The sequence below is a fragment of the Cydia fagiglandana genome, chromosome 2 (assembly GCF_963556715.1).
Source record: "Cydia fagiglandana chromosome 2, ilCydFagi1.1, whole genome shotgun sequence".
Classification (NCBI taxonomy): domain Eukaryota; kingdom Metazoa; phylum Arthropoda; class Insecta; order Lepidoptera; family Tortricidae; genus Cydia; species Cydia fagiglandana.
The window spans coordinates 21,607,268-21,629,576 of record NC_085933.1 but is presented as its reverse complement, the minus strand read 5'-3'; the positions used below and the strand labels follow the sequence as shown (position 1 = coordinate 21,629,576).

Here is a 22,309-nt window from a genome sequence, read left to right as displayed (position 1 = left end):
CGAAATGTTATATGTATATTACCGGTATGATATTACAATAGTTTTATGCTGTGAATTTATGGAATAAAGAAATAATTATATTAATAATTCGTTTTTTGACACATGAGCTGAATAATTTAAAACATTTTTATTACTTAAATAAAGCGGAAGTTTTACATACCTATTTAATCTATCCACGCTAGTTTCCTTGAATGTGAAACGTTCCTTTTCACTTGCAATCTAGTAACACATGATGATGTAGCTCTCTCTAGGACCGGTTCTAATTTACTTTGTAAAATAATGGGATTCTTTATTATTTTCCAACCAAAGTTGCTAATTCAACTGCTTTAAAAAAATCCTAACTGAGTTTATATAAAAATGTTAAGTATTATTTGTTTACTGCGTAAATTGAGATATAAAAAGAAACTTTTCCCGCCTAAATCTTAAACTGTCACTGTCAAGTTAATATAAATACAATGGAAATGCAATGAAACCATCATGGATTGAAAAGAATAGAAAGAAAGAAATAAATATATTATATTGCTACAAAGAGTACAAAATTTTTCAAGACTTTGTTAATTTTATGACATAGAGGTTATGTGTAAAAAAGTGTATATTTGAAGTACATGTATGAATAATGTCCCTGCTAGAGGATGTGTTCTTGGAGGACGAGGCAGGTGAAGCTCAAGAGCTTGAGCGAGTCATCGAAGGTGACGAGCTGGATGACAGACCACGGTCCCCTGACAGTAATGAAAACAGCGAAAAAGAAGATGAGGCTGGTTAGTAAAATTTTCTTTATGATTGCCTGTGTGAGCGTGTGTTATTTAAATTTTTTTTTTTTTTACAGAGGAAGACAAAAGAGTAGTGGATCACACAGCCAAAGCTAAGAAGGCTGTGAAGAATCCCCGTTTTGTTCTGAATCCGGCAAGGCTTACCGGCCCAAGGGGAATACAGATATTACCTGAACATTTCAAAGATTTCAAATTTAAAGGTATGTACCTAAATGTAATATAGAGTGTCCCATAAGTTAACAATTATATTTCATATATGTACAGACAACAGTTGATGTCTGTTTGCTTAAGTTTTGTTAAAGCTCCAGCTGGGCTAGCACATGATTGGTGCGACAGTATCTCGCCGAGAGATAGACTACCCGTCCCTCTTTAATTAATACAGTTACAAAAGACGGGTAGTCTATCTCGCGGCGAGATATTGTCGCGCCAATGATGTGCTTGGCCTACAGGAAAACAATTTTGGCAGTAAATTTTCATGTATTTCACAGGAAAAGGCCATGAGAGAGAAGATTTAGATCTCATTCTCAAGAAACTAGAACACTGGGCCTACAGACTGTACCCTAAGTTCAAGTTTGATGACTGCCTCAAGAAGATTGAGACTCTTGGGAAGAAGAGGCCAGTCATGGTAAGTACAAAAATTTAATAGCACTGATGAAATTTTTTTATGGGTCAGTGTTGGCACAATCTTTGAAAAAACAAAAATTGAAAAAACAAAACATAAAAATTTTTTTTTTGGTGAAATTGACCTAAACTCCTATTACATTTTTTACTTCTAATTGACCTCAGAAATGCATGGTTAAAATTATTCGGTTTCCTCATGTTACACCGTGTACTTATATTTACCCATAAATTCTATTTTCGTCAAATATTAACTTCCTTATAGAGATCAACCAAGGATAGGCATCACCAAAAAAGGGTCCTTATACTCCATGTGTATAAGAACCCTTCTCTGATAGAAAGCCACAACTGTATGTCATGTCACTAACCTATGTTTCGACAGACAAACATGAAAATAAACAACAAATTATAACATTAAATAATCCAGGCATTCTAAATGCACCAATGCCATAAATCTCATTTTTTAGGTCCACCTCCACAAAATCCGTACAGACCAGTTCCTGTCTGAGGAAACAGTACAACAGCAGGATTCAAGCGGAGATGAGGCAGCTCCACCACAAGAAGAGGATGAGTTTGACCGCTTACTGCAGCAACAGATAGAGCTGGCACGGTCCACACCTGCACCAGGGTCGGCTAGGAAGGAGATGCATACTCCAATGTCTGACCATAGGTAACTAGTAGCTCTGTGAGCTGTAGACCTCGCAATAAGCTTAAAAAAATTAATTTGAATGAGAATCCATTGAGAAATGCGACCTGCAGGTTGTATTTCTCAATCGGGACATACAAAAGTATTTTTGCTCAAGCCAAAATGGACGCCTTTGCTAATGCTTAGTTAATAAGGGATGTAGGCTAAAAATGAACGGAAATGACTACCCAAGTCCTAAAGCCATCATTAAGAAACAAAAGAAATATTCCTCAAGCCCTGTCTCCATATCGCGCGGCAAACCATCGAACATTGGCTCGCGCGGCAGCCGCGCGCAATGGATACTGGGCTGCTGCGCGAGCCAACTCGATGGATCGCGATATGGAGACGAGGCTTTATGATAATGTTATATTAACATTGAATAAAACTTATAAGTTACTCAACAATCATTAATTCTTGGTAAAGCTGATTGGCCCTTTTAAAATTACCTTTCAAGGCCGTCCCTTCTAACCAACTTCTAATTCTAACTATATATGTACTTAGTGCGGGGTCAATCACTATAATTAATTATTCAAGGATGGGGCCAGCCTAAACAACACGACAAAAAGTAAACGCTGGGAAAACAGTATGTGTCATTATACATCATTATTCTATTTTGAACTTTAATCTTTCCATTCTGCCATGCCATTTAGTGAATAGCATCTAAAGGCTGGATTCCACCAGTGTGCGGCACAAGCATTTTTGTACGGAATATGCTTGTGCCGCACACTGGTGGAATTCCGCCTTCAAAGGCACACACACGCAACAAATAGGTATATCCTTATATTTCTTTATTATTTCATTATTTACAGGTCACCCCTTATGTTACCTAAAGTAACATCATCACCATCCATTAGTGACGAACAGAAGGAACGAATGATAAGGAATAGGAGACTCGCTGAGGAAAGGCGACTAGCAAGACTCAATCAATCTAATAATTCTAACCAGATTGCTAACCTTTCTACTGAAACCATTCCAGAAAGAACCGAGGAAACAAATACAGATAATATTGCTGTCAATACTGGAGAAAGAACAAAACTTAACACAGAAAGTGATGTTACAGAAAACAATGATGAAATGGACATTGAAACTGTGGTAAAGAAACACTATAGGACCAATGTTATTGACAGTGACAGTTCTGATGATGAAAACATTTTAGCAGTAAATGAATCCATCGTAGTTGATGTCCATATACCAGTTGTAAAAGATGTTGCAAATACTGATGAAAATAATTCTGATAAGCAGAATTTAGTTGAAGAAGCTTTAGAATCTGATCAAATTGGAATTTCTGCAGATGTTACTACTGATAATTGTGACTCTATGGAAAACAATAAGGAGATAGAAACTGATGTGACTGAAATAAATTCATCCAATACTATGAACACTAAAGATAAATCTAATTCTGAAATAACAGAAGTTGTATCTGATAATATTATTGTAAAAGAAAATGATATACCTCCAAGTATAATCAATGAACCAGAAAACGGGGAAAAAGATGGTGATCTATTCAGAGGCGTAACTAGGGGGGGGTTGGAGGGGGCACGTGCCCCGGGCGCCGTCCAAGGGGGGGGCGCCAAAATGGGCAAATTACCTCCCATAGAAAATGGACCAGTCAAAATGTAGGACACAGCCAAATTTTTTTTTCGTGACTTGCTCAGTATAATCCTAAAACCTCCCTGGCAACGGAAATGCAGTTATTTTATAGCCACCCTGTATACAGGATGGTCCAAACCTTGACGTCAAAAAAATTTTTTAGAATCGTCGTCGTGGGTTATCAGAATATACCCCATGTATGTTAGCCGATTTTTCGTAGTTTACGAGTTTAACTTTTAACTTTTGTTAAGAAATTCCGGGGTGAAGCTTTGCTTTGCTTTTATGTCTTCTAATAATTGTTCTTTAGGTCCCTGTAAGACACGACATTTGCTTTTGCTTTTAGTTGTTGTATATAGCTTGCTCGTGGTTTTCCTCTTCCTCTCCTAGCCTGGCCGAGGACCGCGAAAACTGGCGCATACTCCACCGACAAGAGCCATGCTCTTAAATTATGATGATGAATAATTGTTCGTGGTATTTGCACTGATAACATGAAATAGCGATGGGGAAGTGACCCCATAAAATAATAGTAGAAATAACAAAAGAGGACTATTTTTAATGAATTACTAATTTGGAAGCTTTCCACCTCAGTTTCTTTGACCGGCGACTATGAAAAATTAGGACTATTAAGTATCCCTTTTTTGACCTTTTAAAAAAACTTAGGGTCTAGCAGTTTCTAAAATATTAAAAAGTCCTTGAAATCGCTTGTATTTTTTATTTATTTAGGTAAGGGCAACATCTAAGCTTGACATGCTTGAACGTAAAAGTTTGTCTTTTTTTCCCAACTCAGCCAAGGTGTTTTTAGGGTTCCGTACCCAAAGGGTAAAACGGGACCCTATTACTAAGACTTCGCTGTCCGTCCGTCCGTCCGTCTGTCACCAGGCTGTATCTCACGAACCGTGATAGCTAGATAGTTGAAATTTTCACAGGTGATGTATTTCTGTTGCCGCTATAACAACAAATACTAAAAACAGAATAAAATAAAGATTTAAATGGGGCTCCCATACAACAAACGTGATTTTTGACCAAAGTTAAGCAACGTCGGGAGTGGTCAGTACTTGGATGGGTGACCGTTTTTTTTTTTCGTTTTTTTTTTTCATTATGGTACGGAACCCTTCGTGCGCGAGTCCGACTCGCACTTGCCCGGTTTTTTTAGCAACTGCGCCGTTTTTCAAGGTTTATGTTATAAAAAGAAACATTCAATAAAGTTCAATACTTAGTTTTTTTTTATAAATTAAATCTTCACCCCAGAATTTCTTAACAAAAGTTAAAAGTAATAAAAAACATTTTTTTATGTAATAGTCAGCAAATGAGCAGACGAGCCACCTGATGGGAAGCGGTCATCGTCGCCCATGGACATAAGGAAACATCACAGGAGCCACTTAAGCGCTGGCGACTCTTGAGAACCCTAAATACCCGCTTCTTGAAGTATCCCATGTCGTAGCGCAAAGGAAATACCTCAGGAGGCAAGTCATTCCACATTCTGCACGTTCTGGGGAGAAACGAGCGAGATGCCCGCTTATTCTTGGTGTGCCATGTATCTAAGAAGTGAGGATGAACTTTGCTCCTTTGGCTGGAGGTGCGGTGATAGAAACGAGACGATGACACCAAATCAAAAAGTTCTTCCGAGCACTCCCCATTATACAAACGGTAGAACATGCAAAGAGAGCCAACGTCTCTCCGAAGGCTAAGAGGTTCTAAGCCGTCAGTAAGTTCGGGATCGCCGACAATACGAACTGCCCGCCGTTGGATGGAGTCAAGAGGAAGGAGCTGGTATTGTGGGGCGCCAGACCAGAGATGAGAACAGTACTCCATATGAGGTTGAACCTGCGCTTTATATAACAAAAGCCATCATAGTGCGATAACTACGCAACGTCAGCTAACATATTCTGATAGCCTACAGCGTGAGGAATTTAAAAAAATGTTTGGACGTCAAGGTTTGGACCACCCTGTATAAGACGTGCCGTGCTAACATCGCTCGTTCTGTGATACTAGAATGTCATGAAAAACCTGTGTCGGGTATTAAGAGCATTCTATCCAGAGTTTCGGTGTGGGATTGGGACAATTTAGTCCAATTCAATCCCACCAAGACTCAATTTTGCGCGTTTAGCGCTAAGAAAACCTCATTTTTCAAGGCACAAGCCTTCCCATGTCAGGGAGTATTGGGAGCCTCGGTGTTGACATCTTCATCAGTGACGTCCAATAATATCGTAGACACCTTGCTGGGTAGCCTGCGCTCGTATGCAAAAAAACTCGGCGTGCTCAATAAAGGGAGGCGATACTTTACTCTGGGGTAGACAGATCCCATTTATTGAGTACTGCTGTCACCTTTGGGCAGGAGCATCTGGATGCCACCTTGGACCCTTCAAATCAGCCCAAAGGCGCGCTGTACCTATGAATAGTCTACTCACAAGCGATATTGAACCTTAAAGGTAGACTTCCGAGCAAAGCGGCTCCGGCGACACTAACGCAGCGACACTGACGCGGCGACAGAGCGATAGTATTATGCAGTATGGAAATGTATGAACTTACTTCCGAGCGCAGCGTCTCTATCGCAGCGACAGTGGCGCCGCGTCAGTATCGTTCAGCGATAGCGGCCGTGCTTCGTCTGCGCAAGCACTGTCGCGCAGTCGCTGCGATCGCACGTGGTTTTGAGCCTATGTCAGTATTTAAAATATCTAAAACATGAATATTAAACCGACAAGAGCTCCTGAATTTGTCATCGTTCTCGTTTAAATGCTTTGTTTTTCAAGATGCTACAAGTGCCTTCGTCTATTCTACTTTTGAAAATTGAGTTGGGTAGGCTTCGCTTCATACTGTAAAAGTAACGAAGGAAAAGATCGTGATCCTCCTCTTCTTCTACAAATATTTTCATAATTGATCGGTTTATCATAAGTATATCAAGTCTGCACCGTATGGAATAACAACTGCGACTGTCGCCGGATCGTGCCGCTCGGAAGCGAATCTGCGTCAGTTAACGCTGCGACACTGACGCAGTGGCTCTGACGCTGCGGCCGTTGCGTCAGAGCCGCTTTGCTCGGAAGTCCAGCTTTAAGTCTAAGGAGATCTCCAAAAAATAAGTGTATAAGTTTTAAAATGGTCGGCAACGCGCATGTAACGCCTCTAGAATGTAGACGTCCATAGGATGCGGTGGCCTCTTACCATCAGGTGGGTCGTAAGCTTGTTAGACACGGATGTACTAATAAAAACACTTATTTGTCTCAGTTAAAAGTTACTAACTTTAATAAGTAAAAAAGTAACCCTTTCGTTAGTTAATTTCGTTTGGGAGGGGGGGGGGGGGCGCAAATTTGGTGCCTGCCCCGGGCGCCATATCTTCTAGCTACGCCTCTGGATCTATTGACAGAGGAGTTAATGGATGTCGATTTCACTGATGATTTCTAAATAAAAATCAAAAGAATTATGTTTTAAAAATTTATTGTTAGCTCAAAATTAAACAAACCATGGAATATCACAGTACTAACGATCCGCTATGCCTGCTGTAATATCAAATAAATACACATAAATCTTAATTACAAAATGCTCATCTTTGTATCCATGTTAATAAAACTTTATACAATTTTAGTGCTGAGTATGCCAACACATTATGCACCAATAAATCTAAAATATTATTTCACCGAAAATTGCTAAAAAGCCTTAATTAAATACTTACTACATATACAATTTTAATTTACAATTTAGATTTTATCCTTTTCTATCTTTAACAAATAACTGGCTTTATAAGTAACTGGTGTGTATACTTCATTCGGGGATGTTTTCACCAATAGGGGCTATTACTGCAATGTTCTGCCGCCAGAGTGCAGCACTAGCGCCAGTAGGTAAACCATAGAGTAACTTATATATACTGTGCCTTAAACTGTTTTTGACAAGTTTTCACAGACAAACGGTTTGTTAACAAGGGCCTACCGGCAAACGCGAAAATCGAAATTTTTTTTAGTTATCTGCCTCTTTTTCGCTCGAATATGCAAAAGTGATAGAGAGGTTAGATTACGACAGTTCGATTTTCTTGTTTCGCGGTAGACCCCCAGATTATGATGTGTTGTGGTAGCCACCGCCCCCTACGCAGAGTTTCGCGAATATTCGCTATTGTTGAAACTTACGTAGGCTTGTCATTTCACTCCATATCCCATATAAGAACTTATCCATGTCCATATCCTTAAGTATTAGTTCTTTGATTTGGCAGTATGAAAGGATTTTACTGCCAAATCAAAGAACTAATGCTTAATCAGCAATATTCAATGCAAATTCTTAAAGGATATGGACCATCTAACTTTGTAACAAAACTTGTGGCTATACTCAATTACTCAGTATAGTATATACCCGCTATACAAAAAACTATCCATTATTTACACACTGAAAACTTACCGGGCAAAAAAGTAACTAAGCAATGATTACAAAATTTACATTAACGTTTCCATGCCTAAGTTTAACATGAGGAATAATAAATAGGTATCAGCACATTTCGTCATCAAATCATCATTGATCAGGAAAGGGTGTCCAAAAATATCCTCACTTGCTCCTATAGTTCGTTTTTTTAGCATTAGAAAGAAGGTAAGCGATCTTGATTTTTCTTTTAATTGAAAAACGTTTTTTAAAAATCAGTACTTAACTATTACTTGCGAAAGCAGAAGAATATAAATGATCGTATTAGATTCATAATTATTACATAATATTTGCCGTTATTTTTAAAACGTGGTTTACAATTAAAAGACATCATGATTGTTTACCTTATTTCTAAAGTTAAAAAACGAACTATAATACGTTGCTTGGTCACTGTACCTATGGTCATACTGGTTTGCTAAAGCCATGTACAGTCAGCAGCAGAAGTTGCTAAGTGGGCGAGGTGTTGAAAATTACCTTGACACGCTCTTATTTTCTTAACAATAAAGTCGCGTCAAGATCATTTTGAACACCTCGCCCGCTTAGCAACTTCTGCTGCTGACTGTACCTATTTACTATAAACATTGTTGTTTATAAACCAGGTTTACAGGCTTAGATTCTAAAGTATTCCCATTGCGACAGGATTACTTAAGACTACTTAGAGCATTGATTCAGCATAAAGATTCCAAAAATCTTATTTTAGAGATGGTCCAATTTTTTGACCAATCCTTGTGGGGTGGATCCTTCTCTGAATGACATCCTAAGTATTTTCTTATCACTGGCATATAGACTAATTATGTGAATGGTGCACAAAGTAGTTAGAATAACACCGATTAAAAAGTGTAACAAACAAAAAGTGTTCCTGGTCGAAAATCACAGGCTTAAAAACGCTATACAAATCGTTATAGAGATTTTTTTATATAGGTAATCCCTATTTTTTTTTTTCAATATTTCATGTTTTTTTTCCATCACATTAAATACATTTTAACCTACGTCGAACAACTTACCTACTGTGGAGATACAATATTTTTTAAACATACAGGATGTTGTATAACTCATTATTTTATGTTATTTGAATGACAAATTGTCAACTGCTGTTCCAAGTTTCATGGGCTGCCAAATAATCCGAGAATAATACCTACCAGTTCCTTTGCTTGAACTTGGCTTGACACGCTGCCGCGTGTCTAGATATTTATGGCAAGAAATGAAATGATCTATACCGTAAAACTTAATTCAAGACCAAAAAAAGTGAGACAATGTTGCCATTGCAATAATTTGTTTGTAAAATTGTAAATTCCTTTTGATAAATAATCACGCTAAGATAATTTTATTCATTAGTAATTTTACTCCTACTATTTAAAAAAGTACTTTTATTTATTTATTTGTACATAAATACAAGACGCGCTAGTAAAAAAGTGGCAACATTTCTTACTTTTTTTGGTCTTGAATTACGTTTTGCAGTATATGTTCATATTTAGAACAGTTATTTTTATAAGTAAGCATTTTTTGTCACTTGAACTCTATTTCAATGCAATTAAAGTTCAAAACGGAATTCTGTAACTATTGAAATTAAAACAACATTATAAATCCACAGTGGCAAGTCCACCTAATACTAGAAAAGGATAAATAATACACATTTAATATTTGGTTTTATATCAGTACGAGGAATTTGAACAACCAGAACTTACCCTAAACTTTAATTCAAACGGCCCATATATTACTTTCTCTAAAAATTTATTACTGCGACTAAATCGCGAGGTTCAATCGCTTCTGCGATCTATTATTCTTTCCTGGCATGCAAGCCCGCCTTTAACCCCTTGGCCGCTAAATATGTCAACTGACGGGCACCCTACAGCCAATATTCGTGCATTCCAACCACGTTTACAATGACACGACGCGCACGAAAAGCGTGGCGTGCAAAGGGTTAGCACTTAAAAGTGTAATCAAGCGGCACATACGGAATCATCGACTCATTTTACGTGTAAACACAACGAATTATAACCATGAAATGACTGGAAAGTATAGTCTCAAAAGTATAATTTTGCGAATTTAATGACTTCATTTCTCTAGGTTGTACTCGCATATTAGTACTTGTATGTACCTATACATAATATATTTTAGTTAATGTCTTCGACTCTACAACGCCTTGTAGGAGGCTTTTTATCGACAAAGGCACACCGTAACCTTACACAGAGCTACAATGTACAAGATTGCCTGACAAAAATCAAAAGTGCGACCAAATTAAATGTCATTGGAAATTTTGAATACAGAAATATCCCCAGATATATCTCCTGAATACAGATTTTCGTATTTTCAAGTCCGCTAACTTCACGTTTTGGTAAAAGTGGCCGCTAGCGATCGTATGAGGCTCATGGCTCCTCTACACGATGGGCCAACGCCGGCCACTCTAAGGGACGCAGCCATGCGGTAGAATGAGATAGCAAAATCACTTGCTCCCTCTAACGCATAAATGCGTCCCTTGGATTGGCCGGCGTTGGCCCAACGTGTAGAGGAGCCATCAAACGTGGTTTCCTTTTTCCATTTGTAGTTTGCCTTTTTCGCACTTATGAAATGTGCATATACGCGATGGCAACTCTTTTGCACATGCATGCGTATAATTGTATATAGATCTGTAATATCTAATAAGCCGATTACTTTAAAAAAAATGGCGCCAACATCATCCAATCTGTCAAATTTCCCATACGTCATATTTATCACATGCATGATAAATTTGGAAAATATGAAACAAGTTTTTCTACTGAATGCTTTCAGTCCTTCATAAATTTCATAATATATAAAGGCAGCCGAAAAACTACAATTTCAACGTATGTAACCCATAATTACAGACGATCTTAAATATATTCACACTAGTTTCACGAAACACTAGTTGGTATCTGGTATTAAGGAGGCGAAGAATGTGGTGAATATCATCCATGTTACCGCTAAAAGCGATTGCTGGTTGTCTTCAGGTGGGGTGGTTTCACTGGCGTGGTTTACCTGGAGAAAGAAAATATTGTTTACTTTTCATAGTAACTAAAGATCGGTTTTCCTAGGATAGCGGTGCCGTCATATAGCGGGGCCGTCTCCATACAAATACTACGACATCCATATTTAGCCGTATTATTTAATATGGAGACGGCCGCTATATGACGGCACCGCTATCCTAGGAAACCAGAGCATAATAAAGTTTGTTTTTACGTCGAGTGTGGCTACGCTTTAGGGTGGTATTCCACTTGTCCAAGATCTTTGTCCACCGTGTATTTGCGTCTTACATTTTGCTTAAAAAATGTGAGACTCGATGCACATTCGACAAGTAGAATACCAGCCTAAAGCCACGTCTTCACATAAACAGTTTTGTTTATAAACAATGTTTCGTAATGTCACAGAATAAATAATAGTACTGCCGTACAGAAAGGAGACTTCCTAAAAAACCGAAGTTTGACAGCGGTTCAGGATCGAGTCATGCTGTACCTTTTTAATAAATGGTGCTATCCCTTTCGGCTATTTAGGGTTGTCAAAATTCAAGCCATTATCTTTATCTGTGGTCGTGCACGCAAAGGGACGTCAAGTTGTGTCAACCCTAATAATTGCTGGGAGTTATACTGAGCCGAGCGGAGCCGAGTTTGGCCGAAGTCAGGAGTTTCGCACCCCAGGTAATGTTTCGTTACCAAGGAAACAGAAAGCTAGAAGACAAAAATTGACAGATGTTTGCTATGGTCTAAGAATAATCTCATGGACTGAACGCCGTACAAATGCATCAATTCTCGATGAACTTAACATTACAACTAGACGTGCGCGCCGCCGCCATAAGGAGTCAGCGCGCCGCCGCCGCCGCCGGTAGTTTAAAATTCGCGCCGAGACAAAGCCCGCAAGAGTACAAATTTAAAATCAATGGACATAAAGCGCATGCGACGTGCCTAGCTTTAGCGTTCCGACTGTTCCGTTTTTTTTAAATTCATTGCTTGATTTATTTTAACACTTAAATCGATAACGTCCACTATAATGGACATCCCAAGAAAAAAATTCTGCACCAAATATTAAAGCATAGCGTTACTTTCCTCTGGTAGCGTACTTACACTTGAATGATATGTTATTTTTAAGTATGAGTTTATAAGAAAATATTGGGAACTAGTGTGAACATAATCTTTTTGTCAAAGTCCTACAGAACGCAGAACTTGCAAGGAAGCATCCGACAGACTGACATTTTACCCATATTGCATTATATTTTTTATATGACAGTATTAAGCAGCGTTAAAATAAAACGTATAATAGGTTACTAACTGGTCTGTTTATTACGTGGCAATGTGATTTACATAAAAATGTTTTTTATTTATGGGTAAAACATGTGTAATGTCCAGTATTTTGCCCATTTTAATCGACAACACGGCACTTTTGTTAAGTCCAATATGTTAGACGTTGCCAAGTATGCGAACAGTAAAATTATTAAAATTTCTGGTAGTTTTTGTGGTAAATAAATTAAATAGAGGGATGTTAGGTGTTTCAAAACATTTTAAAAAGTCATTACTTGCCGTATTACGTAATGAACCAAATAGATAAAAAAGTGTGTTTGTTTGTTTCCTGTTTATGTGTGGATTTGTTTTCATCAAAATACAGACCCGATTTCATTTGAGATATTTGCTGGAAATTTTTGATAAAAGTGCATGCATTATTTTAAAAACCATTGCTTAGATGTTACTGCTTCCTAGGTTAACCCGCTGTTTGATTTAATGTTAAATAAATGATGTCAATGACTGGTAAAATTTTACCACCTACGAGCTATAAAATACCAAAAATATAAAAATAATAGGTTTTACTTCAATTCATTACATAAGTTGACATTATCAGTAAGTGTATTTCTAATTAAAAAATGCAATTATTCTATATTTATTTTAAAAAACATAAAATGGACTAATAAAACCTTATGCACATAAAGTAGGGTTGTCTATACTCTGCAACGTCCAAAATACTGAACGTCTTTTCATTACGCGGCGTATCTTTTTATTTATACCGATCCTGGCAACGTCCACCAACATACTGACATATGTTTTTTTCATGATATTTCTACAATAAACCAAAAAAACGATGTAACACAGTTTTTTCGAGATTTTTCCCGTGTTGTTTTAAGAGTTAATCTTGGTTTCTGATTATACGTATATTGAAAAGTTGAAAATCCCACGCCGCCGGCGTTACGCCGCCGCCGTGGATTTTTTCGTGGCGCGCCGCCGCCCGATTTTTTTCGACCGGCGCGCACGTCTAATTACAACGAGGCTCTCCACTGTTTGCTCCAAACGTGGTTTCTTCGGCCACCTGAGCAGAACAGGGCAAGATAACCTGGAAAAGCTCCTTATTACTGGCCGCATGGCAAGGAAGCGTAGGGGTGGACGTATGGCCACGCGTTGGGCGGACAGAATAACGTCAGAGACAAACGCCACATTGCAGGCTAGCATGCACTGGGCCCAAGACAGAGCGGCTTGGAGAGTGCTGTTGAAAAGTGTCCACATTCGTCACCTCCCTCAGCCATGAGGATACAAGGAAGAGAAGAATGATGGGGTATATTTTTACCTGCGGCACAGCGTTAACAGCTTCAACGTTGACTTGGGCAGCTGGTTCATTCACTGGAGCTTGGTTGACCGGAGCTTGATTGACTGGAGCTTGGTTGACGGGTGCTTGGTCTGCTGGGGCTTGGTTGGCCGGGGCTTGGACTTGGTCAAGCCCAACGTTGGCCGGGCGCGGGACCGGCTGCGGTCTGGGTAGCTGATTGACGTGGAGGTCTCTGAAGAAGCCGATTTGGTGCCTGCAAAAAGATTAGTATCCATTCATATTTTATAGTAGTATAGTTTTTTATAATACGACGGTCATACTACCCTCACTACTGGTACTGACTACTGACTTCAGTATACCTACCTCAGGCTCATGCCTGTATACCATAAAGTACTTAGATATACTGAGGTCACTCGGTGGCGATGCAAAGTTCCAACCTCGGTATCGCGAAGGGTTTGAGAGGTGCAATATTGTTCTTTGGGGCCTTCAGGGCTACAAGGGAAGTACATACCTACACCATCGTTGCAATGGTGATGTATAGTGGCGTAGCTAGGCGTGGGCGAAGTGGGGGCCTTGGGCGAGGCCCGTTCGGGCGCAGCAGTCAAAGAAAAGGGCCTTGCAGATGTGATTTCGCCCACGGCTACATTAGTTTACGCTACGCCACTGGCGATGTACGAGACCGCTTCACGAATCTACAGGCGGTCGAGGTATTCCAGCTATTATCAAACAGTATTATACTCACAAGTAGCCAGCCACGGCCAACAGCAGCACAAGGAGCAGCCTCGCCGGGCTCCCGTACAGGTACACCAGCGAGAACAGTATAGCGATGCGCGACGCCGCGTACAGGTGGTCGAGCCAGTCGCGGGGCGCCTCGTCGTCCTCGGGCGCCGGCGCGGGCTCGGGCGCGGCGGGGGTCTCCGGCGCGGGCGGCGCAGCGGGGACCGCGTTGTTGGTCGCTTGCCACCTGGGGGTCATTGATTAATTATATTAATTTTTCTCAAAAATGGACGGCAAACTCGACTTTGCCGTCTAAAAAATAGGTCGCGAAGCGCGTAGTTTATGGTCACTCAAAAATTAAAAAGTTAAAAACATTGCAGTCTCGCTTTTGGGACTGCAATGTTGCATACAAATTCCATTATTTGTCGAGTTCCAAACTTTTTAAAATTTGAAATGGCCATATTAAATGAAGGCACAGGCCCATTAAACAGCCAAACAGATGATTAGTACCGCGACTATTTAGTTGTCTCAAATAGGTTGGCGTATTTTCGGCAGAAAAATACACTTCTATTTTTTTATTAAAAAAATAAAAAGGCGGCAAGGGCTTTTTTCTGTGAATACCGTGTGTGAAGAACGTTGGTTTTGTAAAATATTTCAATGATATTTATATTTCTTGCACCATTTTTGAGAAAAGCACTATATATGACTCGGCTGGAAGGCTACTTGCTGGCTTCGGATTCAATTAAACGGACTCCCAAGGTCGTCCGTTTAAAACGAATCCTCAGCCTGCAAGTAGCTACTTCCGAGCCTCGACAATAATGTACTATTATTGCATCTTTAGAAAAAGTGTGCATAGTTTTCATAATTCCCTTAATTTTAGCTTTGCAAAGGATTACTCTGAGTGTATGGCCTGAGTGGACGCTCGAGTTGAGCGTGCAGCGGGGCGGAGCGTGCGGCGGGCATGTTAAACAAATGCAAACGTATAGGAGCGGCCTTAGTGCACGCTGCTCAAATCACTTGTGAGCCCGACGCCACGCTGCACGCCCCGCCGAACGCTCCGCTTCGAGCGTCCACTCAGGCCTTACACTAATGCGCTAACTAGGAAAGATTCTATCTCTTTAGAATTTAGAGTAATGAGAATGACCGAGTCATGGAAAGTAAACTACAGATGTCGCTGCAATGATGATTATGGTCGTTTTTTTTTAGTGAGTGCAAGTCCATTACTTTTTCGTACTAGATACATTCTATCCGTACTAGATATACCTATAGCGTATACCTATTACGCGAAAAGAAAATAATCGATGACTAATGTGTAAATAGGATTTCAAGCTTATCGCGTTCCCCACACCCCACCCCACACCTACGAACTATTTCGAGGTTTTCTAGTGACAACTTATGAAATATTTAAATATGTCAAGCAATAGTAGTTTATGTGACTGTTCATAATGAAAGGCATTAAAACTCGAGTGTGGGTTTATGAAACGAACGCAGTGAGTTTCATAATAGAATCACACGAGTGTTTTAATCGCGGTCCGCCATTTGGTGACCCCTGCTATAGAGAATAGAGATCTCTTGCAGATGGGCTAGTACTATAGTACGACAGTACTTACATATTGGCATATTGCTGCATATACTGCAAGTACGCTTGCTGCATCATCATCATATGATTGGCGTATGACGCGGGATCATTCGGATTCACCGGCAGAAACCTTCCACCAAAGTTGTTGTAGTTGTTCGGGTAAGGTGGTACCCGACCATAATTGTTGACAAAGGAACTCAAATAGTTCTGCATTTCCACTGTATGGTTCTGGTCATTCTGTCTTGTCTCTGGCCTTGATACTTGGACAGGCTCTGCTCTGTCACCGACATTCCTTTGTCTAAGTCCATCGGGAGTGGGTGCTGGAGGTTCTATATTCCTTTTTGGTGTGCACACAAGGTGCATAGTGTGTGCTATCTGGCTTTCGTATGTTCGTAGGACATCTTTGAGCACTGTGTTGTCTTCTAACAACTGGCCTGAGTATATGATTTTTTGTTCATCTGCACCCTGAAAAGAAAAATAAAGGTGTTATACAATACAACTCTAGCCAACAAAGCCAACAAAAGTTAGCTTGAAGGAAAAACTTATTCTATGTACAGTGGCGTTCAAAAGTGCATGGATAGATGTAGACTGTAATGCCGAAACATCTCCATGCACTTTTGAACTCCAGTGTACAGTCATCAGCAATAGTATCTTACACAACTAGGGCCGCAAAAATATGTGACACGTTCTTATTTGGAGCGTAATAAGAGCGCGTCATATATTTTTGCGGCCCTAGTTGTGTAAGATACTATTGCTGATGACTGTACATACAAGGTTTAATTAAATAAAATGAATTAAGAGTCACAAAAAACTAGCTGGTGGCCTTATGCCGTACAATCGAAATTATATTCGCATTTTAAAACAACATTCTAAATTAGGTAACTTACATTGTATGGGAGCGGACCAGTGGAAGGGGTCGCTAGAAAACGGAGGTCTGAAGCTAAATGTCGCGAAGACCGAATACATGGCCTGCGGAAGTACGGATTCCACTCCCATAAACATAGGGAACGAACCTGCCGTGAAAACGGACAAGTTTAAGTACCTGGGATCAGTACTGCATGAGTCCGGGATCATTGATCACGACATCCGAGCCCGAATCAGCGCGGCTTGGTCTAAATGGCGGGAGGTCACAGGAGTCATCTGCGACCGCAGAATACCGCTTAGACTCAAAGGGCTAGTGTATAAGTGCATTATCCGTCCAGTCCTACTTTATGGCGCCGAGACGTGGCCGGTTCTTGGAAGGCATGTTCAGGAGCTTCGCGTTACTGAGATGAAGATGCTGCGATGGATGTGCGGCGTTACGCGCGCTGACCGCATCCGTAACGAGTACATCCGTGGCAGCCTCGCAGTCCGTGACGTAGCGGAGAAGCTCCAAGAATGTCGCCTCCGGTGGTTCGGCCACGTTTGCCGCAGGCCAGCTGACTACGTAGGAAACATATGCCTTAACCTAGCCCTTGACGGCCCCCGACCCCGCGGCAGACCAAAAAAGCGATGGCTCGATGTCGTGAAAGCAGATATGAGCGTGAACGGGCTCACACGAGACGACGCCCAGGATCGCGCAAAGTGGAGGAAAGCAAGTAGGAAAGCGGACCCTGGCAAAGGCCGGGATAACGCTAGGTAGAAGAAGAAGAAGAAGACATTGTATGGGAGCGGGTTTTTGACGGCAAGTTTGTGTGACTGTTAACTTAAATCACAATGAGTGTTTATTTGTTTCCATTGTTTGTTTTATGAAAAGTGTCATAATAAACCATTGTGATTTGTGAGGCTTTCAAGTAGTTTTTTTTTCTCCTTATGTTTTATTTATGTATGGCTGATATTATAGTGACAAATCCATTTTCCTTAACCCGTAAGGTTAATTAGTAATGTGAATGTACTTATTGTTTTTTATAATAAAATGCAATAAATACACTTATTCCATTTATTTTTGTGTCATTTACTTATTTACGTAAAACTAGCAAGTACAAAAACTGCTGCATTTTGATTGGCCGTTAAAACAATAACTATGCTTATCAGCGACCCAAATAACTACTTGAAAATAATTGCTACTGATAAGGTAGCAGGTATGAAATAATGGTTATAGTTATAGCATGGTTGTAGTGTATATGCATGAGAAACATTATATGTATATGTACCTACATATGGGCAAGTAGGCAATAGGCATAGATTGTAAGAAAATTACTTATTGGACGATCAAAATTAACTATTTCTTCTCACACTCTAACAAATGTAAACATACTACACATTTTAAAACACATATCGAAGCATGCCCAAATTGGATGTTAAGACTGAGTTAGATGATCTACCGTCTGTAGAGGAATTTTCCAAGGCTGTCAATAAGCTTAAGCGTGGTAAGAGTCCCGGTGGTGATGGCACCCAAGCCGAAATACTAAAACTCGAATGCGTGCGACCAATCGTGTACAATCTACTGTGTAAATGCTGGGAAGCGGGAGATATGCGTGATGCCAACATCGTCACATTATACAAGGGGAAGGGTGACCGCGGCGAATGCAACAACTACCGTGGCATCTCCCTTTTAAGCATTGTTGGCAAGCTATTTGGTCAAGTCATCCTATCAAGACTCCAAAGGCTTGCAGAACGCGTTTACCCTGAGTCACAGTGTGGCTTCCGCTCCGAGCGTTCCACAGTGGACATGATTTTCACACTTCGCCAGATACAGGAGAAGTGTCGTGAACAAAAGACCCCCTTGGTTATAGCTTTCGTTGACCTTAACAAGGCCTTCGATACGGTCAGCCGGGAGGGCTTATACACAGCACTCGAGAGCATTGGGTGTCCACCTAAGCTTCTGAGGCTAGTGGCATCCTTCCACGATAATATGAAAGGCACAGTAGTCTTTAATGGCAAGTCATCAGAGCCGTTTGCTGTTTCCAGAGGAGTGCGGCAGGGCTGCGTCTTGGCTCCTACCCTGTTTGGTATATACTTTTCGCTTATTTTACGTGCCGCTTTCGGCGATAACCAACAGGGTATCCATCTGCATACGAGGGCCGACGGAAAGATATTTAACATCTCTCTCCTCAAGTCCAAAAGAAACCGCGAGGATCTTTTCGTTGACAGCCTCCTATATGCCGACGACGCAGCCTTCGTTGCTAACTCTGAACGCGAGCTCCAGTCAATGGTGAGTCGATTCTCACAGGCGTGTTCCTTGTTTGCCATGTCCGTTAACACGAGGAAGACCGTTGTGCTAGCACAAGGTACTTCTGTGGCACCAGCTATTTCACTGAATGGCACGCTGTTAGAGGTAGTTGACAGATTTTGCTACCTAGGGTCGACCGTAACGAACAACCTCTCGCTTGATGCGGAGGTCGACATACGTATCGGCAAAGCGGCGACCACGTTCGGGAGGCTTAGTACTCGAGTATGGCAAAACAAGCATCTCACAACAAAGACCAAAATGTTGGTCTTTCAGGCTTCTATATTAAGCATACTCTTGTACGGAGCTGAAACCTGGACGACGTATGCAAAAATAGAACGTCGTTTTAACTCTTTCTACATGCGCTGCCTTCGTAAGATCCTAGGAATATCATGGCAGGGTGACAAACGAAAGGGTTCTAGAAATTGCACAGCTGCCTAGCCTAACAGCGTTTCTCAAGCAGAGACGTTTGCGTTGGCTAGGGCATGTGCACAGGATGGAACCCTCTCGACTACCTCGTCGTGTTCTTCTTGGTGCGGTTGCGAATGCAAAACGTAACGTTGGGAGGCCATTGCTTCGCTTTAAAGATTGCGCAAAGAGGGACATGATTGCCTTCCACATAGACCACCAAGACTGGGAGAAGCTCGCAGAGCAGCGGACGGAATGGCGCAAACGTGTTGTGGAGGGTCGCAAGTTTTGTGATGAGACCTGGTTCGCCGCACTTGCTGACAAGAGGCAAAGACGACGACAAGGTGTCTCAGTACCGGTTTCCGCAAACTTCTCTTGTCAGACCTGTGGTAGACCATGTCGATCTCGCATCGGTCTATTTACCACCAAAAACGGTGTTACACCATAAATCGTCTGATATAGACGAAAAGGCCTATGATGATGAATATAAAATGTCTTGTAGGTAGGTAGGTAGCAGAGACGTTTGCGTTGGCTAGGGCATGTGCACAGGATGGAACCCTCTCGACTACCTCGTCGTGTTCTTCTTGGTGCGGTTGCGAATGCAAAACGTAACGTTGGGAGGCCATTGCTTCGCTTTAAAGATTGCGCAAAGAGGGACATGATTGCCTTCCATATAGACCACCAAGACTGGGAGAAGCTCGCAGAGCAGCGGACGGAATGGCGCAAACGTGTTGTGGAGGGTCGCAAGTTTTGTGATGAGACCTGGTTCGCCGCACTCGCTGACAAGAGGCAAAGACGACGACAAGGTGTCTCAGTACCGGTTTCCGCAAACTTCTCTTGTCAGACCTGTGGTAGACCATGTCAATCTCGCATCGGTCTATTTAGCCACCAAAAACGGTGTTACACCATAAATCGTCTGATATAGACGAAAAGACCTATGATGATGATGTAGGTTCATTACGAAACATTGTTTATAAACTATGTTTAGAAACAAAACTGTTTATAGTGAATATGTGGCTTCAACAATTGTTATTTTGGTCCCCCTGTTAAGCATCAACTTCCGATCATGCTAGGGTAGAACATCATTTATCAATACAAATTAAGTAGAGGTACTCTTATAGAAGGTTTTGGCATAAAACATCAAAACAAAATAGAAGCAACGAAAAAAGAACTCCAGTTATTAAATACTCTAAGAAAAATATTAACTAGTATTAGTACACTTACTACACCCACATCCAAATGATATAGTCTATTTCGGCAAAATGACATCAGTTGTAATCTTTATTTACAATGTGAAGGTACAAGGTTACATGTTGAATAGATTATAAGATGAAACAGGAGCTGAGTTTTAAATATTTTAGGTAAATATACCCGTCTCGCTAACGGAAGCGGCACCTAAAACTAGTGCGAGGCGAAAAAACCTATGTAAAAATCTCAAAAATCGAGGTTTCGTACTCCTCCGTACTCATCTGCTTCCTCCTCCAAAACTTAAGAGCCAACAGGAGTGGTCATTTCTCCATACAAACATACTCCTCGTTTTCCTTCGTGGTTTTTGAAGCTAGAGCAATGATTTTTTCAACACAAATTAATATTGTCAATATCTGTGTCGGACCGTTTTGCTTTTTTTGATATTTTTGTTTTTTAAGGCGCTAGAACCCTTCAAAAATGGCCAAAATGGCCTAATTGACTATGCCGCAATGAGAGGCATGGCATTCAAAACTGATATCAAGAAGTAGCGCGTAGCTCGGGCTGGCACTGAATGTGTTAATACATGTTCAATCCAGCTTGAGTTTGCATAATATGTTGATTATGGCTTGCAGCAGTATAATTAAATCGAAAGAATATTTAAATAAAATATCTGGAAGACCGAGCTTTGCTCGGAAAATATAAGACCTCAAAGATAAGACCAAGCTAGATTGCTTGTTTAAATACTTAAAAGGTATTTAGATAACTTTAAAAATATCAATAAATAATAACAGGTAGTTTTACTGCATAAATAGCAGGAAATATAAATGAAATTATATAACAACATGGCCTTCACGCATATAATTACAGATATATTCAACAATATCAAATGATAATGTATTTCTTGGTACTTATGCAGGTATCAATAAGATTCAAATTTGAATACATTTAAAGACGAATTGTGTATACAAGTGTTTTTTGTTCACAATCCAATAAATTTGGCATATTTTTTCACTCGCTATCTGGACGTATATGGCACCCTAGTTATGAATGTAAGTAAAACATAAGGAAGATATATTGATTAGTTTAAATTACCCTGCACTCTAAAATGCCCCCTGCACCTTATACTTAAGTAAAAACTTTACAAAAACAAAAAAATGCAATGATAAAATTTTCTGATGAAAATATTGGAAATCTTACCGGTTTACTAGGGTAGACCTCCGAGAGGTGGCCCTTCAGTTGTTTCACCGTCCACGAAGATTGGCACTCAATATTCTGGTCCTCGATTTGCTGATTTGGGGCCTTAACAATTAGCGTTACGTTGTCGGGGATCATTTTCAATCATCCAAATACGACAGCTAGTTAGATAATATACCGTCGCGTGATATGATCACAGCAAAAAATACTTGCACTAAAAAAAATTGCGTTAGATGTACACTTCACAAAACTAATAATTTTGGCGACGCAACAGGATAGTCAATTTCTATATCTTAAGGGCCACTTGAACGGAAGTGTTATGAACAAATTTATTGGTTTTGATGTAAATAAATACTCCGCAATATCGGGGGGCCCTCCACTTGTCAATTTGCCTATATTATATAGTCATACATACCTTAAAATAAATATCTGTCGATTTTTCATTGGTCCAGCAATGACGGTTGATAACAGAAAAT

At 40.3% G+C, this 22,309-nt stretch overlaps 2 protein-coding genes across 3 annotated transcripts; one reads left to right on the top strand and one right to left on the bottom strand.

The window, feature by feature from the left end:
- The first annotated feature begins 479 nt into the window (after positions 1-479).
- LOC134678634 (TIMELESS-interacting protein) lies at positions 480-7,161 on the top strand. Its single transcript, XM_063537283.1, has 6 exons — positions 480-758; positions 827-970; positions 1,259-1,395; positions 1,856-2,058; positions 2,883-3,585; positions 7,027-7,161. Exons 1-6 carry the CDS (start codon positions 617-619, stop codon positions 7,060-7,062), a joined length of 1,365 nt encoding a protein of 454 aa, XP_063393353.1. The 5' UTR covers positions 480-616; the 3' UTR covers positions 7,063-7,161.
- Positions 7,079-22,205, bottom strand: LOC134678672 (homocysteine-responsive endoplasmic reticulum-resident ubiquitin-like domain member 2 protein). 2 transcript variants are annotated; one of them, XR_010100225.1, is made up of 6 exons: positions 21,837-22,205; positions 15,927-16,360; positions 14,342-14,563; positions 13,621-13,852; positions 9,990-11,055; positions 7,079-9,874 (listed from the first exon to the last, which is right to left on the bottom strand). XR_010100225.1 is itself a non-coding variant. In XM_063537322.1 (5 exons), exons 1-5 carry the CDS (start codon positions 21,969-21,971, stop codon positions 10,942-10,944), a joined length of 1,137 nt encoding a protein of 378 aa, XP_063393392.1. In that variant the 5' UTR covers positions 21,972-22,205; the 3' UTR covers positions 7,079-10,941. The 2 variants fall into 2 exon arrangements, 1 of the variants encoding a protein (XP_063393392.1); XM_063537322.1 differs by having other exon boundaries at positions 7,079-11,055.
- Between the last annotated feature and the right edge of the window lie 104 nt (positions 22,206-22,309).

Bases quoted from the DNA above. Each gene is read 5' to 3' on its own strand.
- LOC134678634 (XM_063537283.1), top strand. From the start codon at position 617: ATGTCCCTGCTAGAGGATGTGTTCTTGGAGGACGAGGCAGGTGAAGCT. The intron at 971-1,258 runs GTATGTACCTAA...TGTATTTCACAG, and splicing joins CAAAGATTTCAAATTTAAAG to GAAAAGGCCATGAGAGAGAA. The intron at 1,396-1,855 runs GTAAGTACAAAA...CTCATTTTTTAG, and splicing joins GGAAGAAGAGGCCAGTCATG to GTCCACCTCCACAAAATCCG.
- LOC134678672 (XM_063537322.1), bottom strand. From the start codon at position 21,971: ATGATCCCCGACAACGTAACGCTAATTGTTAAGGCCCCAAATCAGCAA. The intron at 16,361-21,836 runs GTAAGATTTCCA...TTTTCTTTTCAG, and splicing joins AGGTCTACCCTAGTAAACCG to GGTGCAGATGAACAAAAAAT. The intron at 11,056-13,620 runs GTAAAAATATAC...TTCTTTCTCCAG, and splicing joins CTGTTAACGCTGTGCCGCAG to GTAAACCACGCCAGTGAAAC.